The sequence below is a fragment of the Xenopus tropicalis genome, chromosome 2 (genome assembly GCF_000004195.4).
Source record: "Xenopus tropicalis strain Nigerian chromosome 2, UCB_Xtro_10.0, whole genome shotgun sequence".
Taxonomy (NCBI): domain Eukaryota; kingdom Metazoa; phylum Chordata; class Amphibia; order Anura; family Pipidae; genus Xenopus; species Xenopus tropicalis.
In genome coordinates, this window is record NC_030678.2 from 14728867 (window position 1) to 14740187 (window position 11321).

General features: G+C 44.4%; 1 protein-coding gene across 1 annotated transcript; it reads left to right on the plus strand.

The window, feature by feature from the left end:
• Window positions 1-1477: 1477 nt before the first annotated feature.
• On the plus strand, window positions 1478-11321 carry ifngr2.1 (interferon gamma receptor 2 (interferon gamma transducer 1), gene 1). The gene is made up of 7 exons (XM_004912141.4): window positions 1478-1719; window positions 5695-5815; window positions 7581-7756; window positions 8510-8670; window positions 9316-9472; window positions 9714-9865; window positions 10303-11321. Exons 1-7 carry the CDS (start codon window positions 1656-1658, stop codon window positions 10405-10407), a joined length of 936 nt encoding a protein of 311 aa, XP_004912198.1. The 5' UTR covers window positions 1478-1655; the 3' UTR covers window positions 10408-11321.

Sequence of the window (11321 nt, forward strand, 5' to 3'; positions counted from 1 at the left end):
TGGGATGTGGGGCAGTTCTACCCCCTGCTCCCTGCTCTATAGGGTATGTGATTGTACTGTTACTTTCTACTGGGATGTGGGGCAGTTCTGCCCCCTGCTCTATAGGGTATGTGATTGTACTGTTACTTTCTACTGGGATGTGGGGCAGTTCTACCCCCTGCTCCTTGCTCTATAGGGTATGTGATTGTACTGTTACTTTCTACTGGGATGTGGGGCAGTTCTGCCCCCTGCTCTATAGGGTATGTGATTGTACTGTTACTTTCTACTGGGATGTGGGGCAGTTCTGCCCCCTGCTCTATAGGGTATGTGATTGTACTGTTACTTTCTACTGGGATGTGGGGCAGTTCTACCCCCTGCTCCCTGCTCTATAGGGTATGTGATTGTACTGTTACTTTCTACTGGGATGTGGGGCAGTTCTGCCCCCTGCTCTATAGGGTATGTGATTGTACTGTTACTTTCTACTGGGATGTGGGGCAGTTCTACCCCCTGCTCTATAGGGTATGTGATTGTACTGTTACTTTCTACTGGGATGTGGGGCAGTTCTACCCCCTGCTCTATAGGGTATGTGATTGTACTGTTACTTTCTACTGGGATGTGGGGCAGTTCTGCCCCCTGCTCTATAGGGTATGTGATTGTACTGTTACTTTCTACTGGGATGTGGGGGCAGTTCTACCCCCTGCTCTATAGGGTATGTGATTGTACTGTTACTTTCTACTGGGATGTGGGGCAGTTCTGCCCCCTGCTCTATAGGGTATGTGATTGTACTGTTACTTTCTACTGGGATGTGGGGCAGTTCTACCCCCTGCTCTATAGGGTATGTGATTGTACTGTTACTTTCTACTGGGATGTGGGGCAGTTCTGCCCCCTGCTCTATAGGGTATGTGATTGTACTGTTACTTTCTACTGGGATGTGGGGGCAGTTCTGCAGTTGATCCTTAAGGTATAAGTCTCAGGATCTCTTGGGGCTGCTGGGAGTTGTAGTACAACGCACCCATATGTATATCATGTCTGGGGTTGATCAGCATTTGGAATCTATTTCTGTAGTGATTTCCCAGCTGGACTGGGCACAGAGGGAATTATCAGCCATCCCAGTAACTGGAGAGGGGCACAGGGCATGGGGAGTGATTATACACTTTAAAAAGGCAGGTTTTCCCATATATACTTTTAAAAAAAAAAAAATCATCCAGCTATTTTTGGGCTACTTTCAAAGTGGCTTTTGGCCAGTTTTGGGCTGGTTTGCAAAAATAAATCTGGCAACCCTGATGGGCATGGAGGCTTCCAGGGCAATTTACCGATCCGTTTAGGCGCTCTCAAACACATAAAATAGTCCGTGTGTGCGGCAGCTAAGTGCCACTCTCCAATGAGTCACTTCAAGCCGCAGCTCTGATTGGCTTCCCAGCGGAGGTTTTAAAACTAAGCCGCAAGCGTATCGTAGCGCAGGGAAGCAGATAGGGGGCGGGGTTAGGCGGTGGGAGGAGCAAGGGCGGGGCAGGTGGAGGAGCAGGGGACTTTCCGCCTTACAATGATTTGGGAAAGGCTGGTAAGGCTGCGGGACCGTGTGACTGAGGCGGATACCGGCACAGTATGAAGCGCACAGCGTGGAGTCCGTCGAAGGGGAAAACGGAGAGAGGAAGCTGAACATCCTGCGCATAACTATGGGCACAAGCTATTCCCCTGCAGCGCTGCTCCTCCTCCTCATCTTACTCCTGCTGCGCTCAGGTACGTACTCAGGTATTTCCCATCATGCCCCTCTCTCTGTGCCAACCCTGGGCACTGCCAATGCAGCAAGAGTCACTTCCACAATCACATGACTTGGGGACCTTCTCTGATTGGGACACTGACGCCTCACCTGTATCCATGTGCCTGTGTGCGTCCCACACTGTATCTGTATATGAAAAGCGTCAGTCTATTTCTCTATGTTACACTCTATCCATTGTCGTTCTGTGTGCGTTTATATAGTTCCCATTGAGTCTGGCAGCCTGTGCTTGTGGCAGGAGAAGGTGTGAAGGGGCAAGGTAGGGGTTAAGACAGACTTTCACTTTCGAAATTTACTGGCGGGAAGACAAGAATGCGGGCGTCGCACTAGCAAAGGGGGGAATGCGCAGAGCTGTATAGTGAACCCCCACATGATACATATTATGTGTAATGGTGTCGCCATTTGTCTGAGTTAAAGATGGACAGAGCTTTCACTATTGCTTTCAGCCTTCGTGTTTCATCTATAAGTGCCTCCAGCTACTTGGCTGGTACAGTGCCAAGCTTCATATGTTCTCTTTCCAGCTAGCGGCTACTGTGTTCCAGGGGTACCCAGGGCACTCATAAGCACTCACCCCAAATCCCCCCCTAACTGGCCTTCAGGCTGGGCCCCCTTAGCCCATAACAAGCTTACAGATATATAGAAACATTGGGGTAACAGTCACCCTGCTATAGTTCCAGGGGTACCCAGGGCACAAATAAGCACTCACCCCAAATCCCCCCCTAACTGGCCTTCAGGCTGGGCCCCCTTAGCCCATAACAAGGTTACAGATATATAGAAACATTGGGGTAACAGTCACCCCGCTATAGTTCCAGGGGTACCCAGGGTACAAATAAGCACTCACCCCAAATCTCCCCCTAACTGGCCTTCAGGCTGGGCCCCCTTAGCCCATAACAAGGTTACAGATATATAGAAACATTGGGGTAACAATCTCCCCGCTATAGTTCCAGGGGTACCCAGGCACAAATAAGCACACACCCCAAATCTCCCCCTAATTGGCCTTCAGGCTGGGCCCCCTTAGCCCATAACAAGGTTACAGATATATAGAAACATTGGGGTAACAGTCACCCTGCTATAGTTCCAGGGGTACCCAGGGCACAAATAAGCACTCACCCCAAATCTCCCCCTAACTGGCCTTCAGGCTGGGCCCCCTTAGAGGGAGTTAGCTTTTCAGCTCACCGGGTGGGTTCCCTTCCCCAGGGCGTGAGTAATGTACACTCGGCTAATATGGTTATGGCTCGAGGCTTTGTCTCTACACTGTTTGTAGGAAACGTAGCAAGTTATTGCAGAGTCTTTGCTGAAAGCTAAATATCAGTACAACACCCAGAGCTATAAACCTGGGGGTTCCAGTCCACTTATGGGACACGTCTAATAAATACATGTTGCAGCACTGTTTGCACTAAAATAAACTGCAATCAGTTCAGCCCTGCCAGGTGGATTATTTAGACATGTCCCTGAATTTTCAAGTGGTCTGATCACCCTATATATAACCCACACATTTCCCTTATACACAGATTGAGCACAAGCAGAGGAGCTAATAATGGGCTTTATGTGTCAGGGCAAGCAATTCACTATACAGAACAGCCAGTGACAAATCAGAACCAGGCAGGGCAGGTTAAACACAAAGCCCTGCTACTATTGCTCCTGTCAGAGGTAAATACCAAAGGTAAATAAAACCCAGAGCAACAAGGAGACAATAAAAATGCAAAAACTTTTGCTGGGATTTTCATATTGGCTCTTTACAGGAAGTGCCTTAAAGGAACAGTAACACCAAAAAATGAAAGTGTATAAAAGTAATTAGAATATAATGTACTGCTGCCCTGCACTGGTACACTACACTTTTGTATTGCCTCAGAAATGTATATAAACAAAGCTGCTGTGTAGCCACGGGGGCAGCTATATATATATATATTTTTTTTTTTTGAAAGGTGCATTTTATTAATTTTTCATACAAACAAAAACATAAAGTAACACATTTAACAATGCAATGAGGAAGACGCATTAGTCTTTCTTTTCCAGGTCTATCTTTAAAATTTGTTACAAACATTGAAGAGATAGGTATGACATTACAGAGTGTGTATGTGTGTCTGGCAGTAGTTCCAGCATATTGGGTCCATCACCCTACTGAACTACGTGTTCAGGGTGTGGCAGAACAAGGTGGGAAGACGCTGGGGTGCTTACTATGTAACTGGGAGCGGGATTGTTCAATTACCCTCTAGGTCACACCAAGGGCCCCAGACTTTGTCAAATTTGTCAGTTTCGTATGTGAGTTTATACAGAGGAGCAACCACATTCACTAGATTCTTCCAGGCTGTAATGGTGGGCAGGGTAGGGCCCATCCAATGCATAGCGACTGTGGGGGGCAGCTATTTAAGGGCTCTGACACACGGGGAGATTAGTCGCCCGCGACAAAGCGGGGTATTTATATAAACTATAGTGGTGTTTCTGTAGCAAACACAAAACGTTTACCAGTGCAGGTCAACCATACCTTATATTTTAGTTACTTTAAAAAGCTTTCAATCTTTGGTGTTACTGTTCCGTTAACTTATGTGGGGAACCGAGGTTGAATGGGACAGTGTAGTGTCATGGCATTCTTAAAGGTTGGTTCAGGTCTCAAGAAATCTAGAGCAAACCAGGTGGTTGCTGTCTAACAGCAGACCAGGGAATGCTACCTGCTGATTGGTTGTCATCGGTTACTAAAGCATAAGCATTGGTATAGGTGTGGCAGGGGGTGACACCGTACCTGGGCCATCCAGAATGGCATGTCATGTAACTCTGTGGCACTGGGCAACTAAAGGCTGTTGTGTGACTGGCACTGGGCAACTAAAGACTGTTGTGTGACTCTGGCACCGGGCAACTAAAGACTGTTGTGTGACTCTGTGGCACCGGGCAACTAAAGACTGTTGTGTGACTCTGTGGCACTGGGCAACTGAAGGCAGAAATGTTTTTTTTTTTTTTTCCTTCAAATTTGAATATACAAATGATCATTCAGATACAGTTTGGGGACAAATCTCCCTTGTTGCGGGCGACTAATCTCCCCGATATGCCATCCCAACGGCTTGAATGTAAATCGCCGGTGGGATGGCATATCGGGGAGATTAGTCGCCTGCAACAAGGGAGATTTGTCGCGGGCAACTAATCTCCCCGTCTACCATGGCCCTTATGGTCTGTAACATAGCATCTTCTTCAGCTGAATTCTTTCATAAATAAATAAACAAACTGGTTTGGGCGCATAACTGGATACAAAGTATTTCTTGACTTTGGAATTAAAACCTGCCATTTCAGTTAAGGGTGGGGCGGAGTCTTGGTCTCTGATACTTGTGGGGACAAAATGGCACTGATGCCGTAGATCTCTCCCATTCACAAGCACCCCTGCACAGGGCTATTATTGTACAAAGACACCCCCTTTGTGCCATAGCTATCCATGAACCCAGTTCCAGGGAATTAGCGGCGTGTGTGACTGAAGCTGGGTCCTGGGCCTCTACTTGTACCCCCGGCACCAAACTCAGGCTGCTTAGTACAATAACAAGGCACAGTTATCAATGAAGGCAGGGAAATCCAGGTAAACTGGGCATTCAGTGGGTATTTCTGGGCCTAAATGTCTCAGGTCCGATGATTATAATGTGGCTGATTGGCTGTGCAGGACATGTGACCCATCTGTATGGCATTGCTCAGGATGTTACTTAGTAGATAATCTGGAGCCTAGCTGCCTGATAGCTGCGGAAATTCCAAACCAGAGAGCTGCTACACACAAAGCTACACAATTCAAAAAACACAAATAAATCAAAAATGAAATCAGTTGCAAATTGTCTTAGAATATCGCTCTGAACATCACACTGAAAGTTAAGTTAAAGCTGGACAACCCCTTTAACATAATTTATGTTCTCCTAAGTTTATATTAGAGTATATATATATCATCTCTACTGTGGTTTTATTTTTAGATGCCATCTCCGTGTTACCGGCACCCAGAAATGTACGCATTGACTCATACAACCTGCAGCACAAATTGCTTTGGGATCCCATCGAATCGGAAAATGTAACTTACACAGTGCAATATATGGGGTGAGTCTGTTGGATCAGATCTTTGTACATACAGGAACGTTCACTGTGGGACTGCTGTCTTTCTGTATAAGTTAAAAACTCCTAAAGAATATCCTTACGAATGGTGACCTCTTGGGTTATGACCCTTTGGAGTACCCGCAGGGGTACATTACTGCCTATTTATTAAATAATTCAGAGCAGATGAACCTCGCACAATAGTATATCAGGGTGCACTAATGTGTATGGAGTTAAGTAAATTGAAAATAATAGAGAAGAACACTTTTCATTTTCATTGTATACGTGCTAAGTATCTTTGAAAATCTGCACTAAATCATACCACTAAGCGCGTGCGTAAGTGTAGTACATATCTTTTGGAGTGTATGACATGAATGAAGATGCGTGACCAAATGTAATTTTCATAAATGACTTTATTGATAGGCAATAACAACAAACTCTGGAGGTATCATCTGAAGTTTAATAAAATAATAATGGCTGTAGTATAAGTTCATTTATTTCCGTAATTAAAACATTTTGGTTTGGTGAACTGTGCAGTTGAACCGTAGCAAAATCTACCGGGAGCCATGATCCTTTGAATAATAAAAGTAGAATCTGACAATATACTTACCACTGTGTTCGTATCGCAATTGATAGGCCATGAGCGAATAAAACATGCAGTTGAATTACAGTGAATAAGATACTTACCTGGGCTACGATAGATTAATGCTCTAATTCTGCACTAATTATGCTCGGAAATGCCCAAGTGTGAAGGCCTATTAACCATCCCGATACCAAATCAGGATTTATAGTGGTGGCCCTTTTATAACACCATACTTACCTAGGATTGTGGGTATATACATGCAACAGAGGGATCCCAGTTACTATAACTCTCCACAAGCTCTTACTCTTGCATAAGAGGTTAAGAGCAATTTTCTTTATATATGCCTTAAATGGTGATAATTTGTGCGGCATGTATTTTTGATTTCCTGGATTGCTACATTTTAGCTGCTGAATAGTTACAAGGGAAGCGATTTGCACACCCAGGGCAACTTGCAACATAGTATCAAACTCTAGAATCTGCTGGCTAGCCTATGATACTCCCCCAATAGGTATAAGGGATAATCTTTTGGTTTTAACACCTATTTTCTTTTTCTTTTCTTTCGATTTTAATTTAGGTTAAATAAAATTTGGTTTTAATAATCTATACAGGTGTGCCTAAATTTAAGGTGTTCTTCCCTATTTATTAAATAAGGCATAAACTAAACACAGAGCAGTGTAGTTCTGCCCCTATATAAAGCATTGGTAGGGTCGCTTCTAGAGAATCCTGAAGCCAGGGCTACGTTGCACATAATGTAGAGTCATTCCAGGAATCCGGTGCCATTGCAGTTAGGCAGTATGGCATCTCTTTAAGTGGCTAGTACTGCTGTAAGGCTTTTGGGGGGGTGAGAATATAGTGTCTTTCCAAGGGGATGTTAGACCTGAGGGCACTAGTACCTTACAGCAGCCCTGTGTACTAACCATTTTCTTAAACCCAGTTATTTCCAGACACTTGGGGTTTAGGCCTTATTTGACCCACTACAGCTTATAGCAAGGTTGCAGATCCATGAAAGAATAGTGTTTTGCCCACTGTAGTTCAAATGATATTCATGGCAGCAAATAAAATGTTACCCCCTAAGTTCACCCTACCTGGCCTTCAGGTTGGCTGCCCTATCCACTGTACCAGGCTCACTAGGGGAGGAAACCCCACAGTTTGCCAAACACTCACTGGGTGCACCTTACTCTATTCCAGGAACTATATAGGTGAGGATGAATATAATGACATTTGTGAGAACCTTACTGAGACCGTTTGTAATTTTACGGACGAGATCAACTTTGAGTTGAAGGTTATTTTGAGAGTACGAGCAGAACTGGGACCACTGCATTCCAGCTGGAGTGAAACATCTGAATTCCAAGCAATGAATCACAGTAAGTAGATCCTTTCAGACAGGCAGGTTGAACTTGTGTTGAGAGTAAGCCATATAGCACCTATATTCTCTCATTTCTCAGTGCCCCATTATCCACCTGGGAGGGTCATTGGTGGAAATGATGTCTACATGGATAGACACAGGTTCATACTGAGATTCAAAATAGGCCCCGGCATTTCAAGTACACAGAGGCCCAAACAGCACCCCCTAGCCCAATAAATAGTGACTGTCTATGGCATCTTACAGCAGCCCCAAATTGCCAGTCTGGACCCGGATAGCCAGACCTACTGCAGGACTTGATTTAGAAATTGCTTTACCCTAACCCCAGTACCATACATGAGTATATAGTCGGACTGTGATGCTGGAATCAGCCAAATGGTGGTATTCATGGAAGCAAAGGGAAGCAGCAGACCCAAATACATCACTGTTTTATTGACAGTATTATGGCACAGAGATAACCTACTAATTCTCAGAAACAGCAGTAAGTGATGCCCTTCCATTCTCCCCATGCAGAAGTTTGACTCCTTACAGACACCTTACATTCTCCTGTAGGTAAAGTTCTGGCTGGGGCTTTAGGCTTTTTATATGTGTGTTCCAATCTGGCAAGAATAATTCTACAGAGGGCATAAGGGGTCAGACCTGCCAGAGTGTAGGGAGGCATAAATGTATTTTGCAACAGGAAGCAGACTGGTGCAGTGAGAAGCAGACGGGTGCTGTTTTTCTAACAAAATCTTGTGATCTTGTCTCGTTGCAGCCAAAATAAGTCCTGTGAAATCTCTAACCGTGTCCTCCAGGGAGGCAGAACACAACAGTCTCTATGTCAGTTTTGAGTCTCCTCTACAACCAGAGATCATCCCACAAAAGGGCAAAATGAAGTATTTGTTACAATACTGGAAAAAAGGTTCTGCTGCAAAGGTGAGCTCTGAAAAATAACAGCATCACCCTCTTACTCTCAGCATAGTGGGTTACATGGGAAGCCAAGCCTTCCAGTCACTGGCCTAAATATATCATAGAACCCAGTGTCCAGAGAGTCCTGGGCTCATTAGCAAGGGTCAGAAAATGTGCTTATAACTGTATAGGGATTTATCATGAAAATAGATATGAAAAATATAGTGGATTGTGCAGATATGATGTAGCTTAGGATGGGGTTAGTCAGAATATTTCTCTGTGCAAACTATTATCCCTGATGTCCAGCACAGAGCAGCAACAGAACAGTTACTCCTGGCACAGCCTGGTCAGCTCTGCCCAAGGACGGGACCTAAACGGCACAGCCTGGGGGCCCTACTTTATAAACATTTAACCACTCATGACTTCCATTAAATATGGCAACTGGTATATTTAAATGCTGGTATGTACATTGTATTACTTTATATACTAATTAAAAAAGAGTCTGCTCCTTCTCCAATACTTTAACTCTGTGCTATTTAATCCCATCACACAGAGGAGGACCCAGCAAATAAGGCAAAGACGAAATATCCCATGTTGGTGTTATAATGGCAGTTATGATGCAAGAATTGAAGAATCCTGTTTTCTGTTTCTCACACCTTCTGCCTTTTTTAGACTAATCTATCGACAAACGGGACATTTCGTAAAATGACCGACCTGGAGGCCTCAGCTGAGTACTGTGTGTCGGTCACTGCTCTCCTGATGGGCCCTCATTACAGTCTGACTGGGGAGACAAGCCACATAGTGTGTGCCCAAACGCCAGCAACTCCAGGTAAGCTAAACAACATACTCCTTTTTAGTTTATGTGGGTGGGAGCAGCCATGGTGGCTCTGACCTGATAACCCCAAAGCTTTAATGAAACAGTGAACAAATCCTGTAGATTTAACCTGACTTAGTGATTATGTAATAGTAAATGCCTGTAACTGGCCAAAGATCAGTAATGTTATACAGAGATGTTTTGTGGTTCTTGCAAGAGCAACCGTATCTTACATTCACAGTGCCTTTTGTTTCAGGTTTAACTGCAGACAAAGTTATTTTTCTTTCGGTGGGACTCCTTCTTGGCTGTTGTATATTCCTGGGATTCAGCTATACTTTCTTCAGGCAGCGCAGACTGATCAAAATGTGGCTGTACCCCCCATACAGTATACCCCCCGACATAGAGCAGGTAAGCTGCGCTTCTGTCTCTCTTTATATAGGAGCAAAGTCATTGAGATTTGAAAAAAGGGCACACAGTGCAAAACCTGATTTTTTTTCAAATTTCAGATATTATCATGCCTGTGGTACCCCCCGCAGTTCCAGCTAAGGTGGCAGACCTAACCTTAAGGGAGATGCTTTATTGTCTTATTACTAGCCTTAATAAGGATATTGCCCATAGGGTGGCCATACACTTATGTTATGATATAACTCTGGCATACACCCTATTATTAATAGGTCACCCAAAGCCTTTTATAATTATCTTTTACTTATATATTATCAACATATTCTCTTATTCTGTAATGCCCATTCACCGCTCAGTGCACCGCACCCCCATCCATAGAGTGGAGGAATATGTAGACGTATTCTGTGTGTGTGACCCATTGTTGTTCCCTTCTTTTTCCCCAGTACTTGCAAGATCCCCCCTTGAATGGATACCCGAACGAAAGCAAAGATATGGATTTGGCAGAAGTGCAGTACGATCACATTTCCATTGTGGAAAGTGAATCATGACAGAAAAGCCATTATTGTAATGAAGGAACCCTTAAGAAGAGAATAGGTGAGAAAGGCTGGAAAGGAGGAGGGGGCCCTCGGCAGCAATGTAGTAACACATACAGGGAGCCATGGGCATCGCTGGAAACCTATTTCAGGAATAATACTGTAAGCCAAGGTATCCAGCACTTTTATAACTCCCTGCGCTTACTTGCTGGAAATTGTATTTTAACAATAACTGAGGAACACAGCCTTGATATAAACTCACAGGCAAGAAACTCCCTTCCCAGGGCACAATGGTACCTTGGCAACGGAGCAGGCTACCTTAGTTACCTTTTGTGATGGAACGGAGTATCAGAGCTTGACAGAGAGGGCCCCGGCTGGCCTCAGACATTGCTACTTGCAACAAAATGGTATTTGCACTTATTTAGTGCCCATTAGAGGCATTTTTGTCAGTAGCCAATGAAACTGCTTGTTTTTGGACTAAGGGGAGAAACCAATGGAAACACAGAACATACAGACTCCTTGCAGATAGTGCCCAGGAAAGAACTGGAAATGCACACAAGCACACAGCCAGCCTGAGTGCACACTTACAGGCGGATAACATTGAAGTCAATGGCTGCACCGACGGTTCATAGCGGTATAGACACTCTCTCTGCCGGCAGAGAAGGCGCACAATGTGACATTGGCTGCTATGGGGGACGCCATGTGACTCCCGAATTTCACTCATTGCACTTGTGTGAAGGGGAGGAACACACAGTTCCATGAACGGATTCCCTTTTATTGCACTGCACTTTAACAGCAACATTAACAGAAGCTTGTTGTATTTTATTGCAATGCATTGTGAATGTTACTGTGCAACCACTTTCTAATAGACTTCTAACTTTTTTTCAAATGTTTTATGATTTTTATGACGTAAAAATGAATGAATCAAA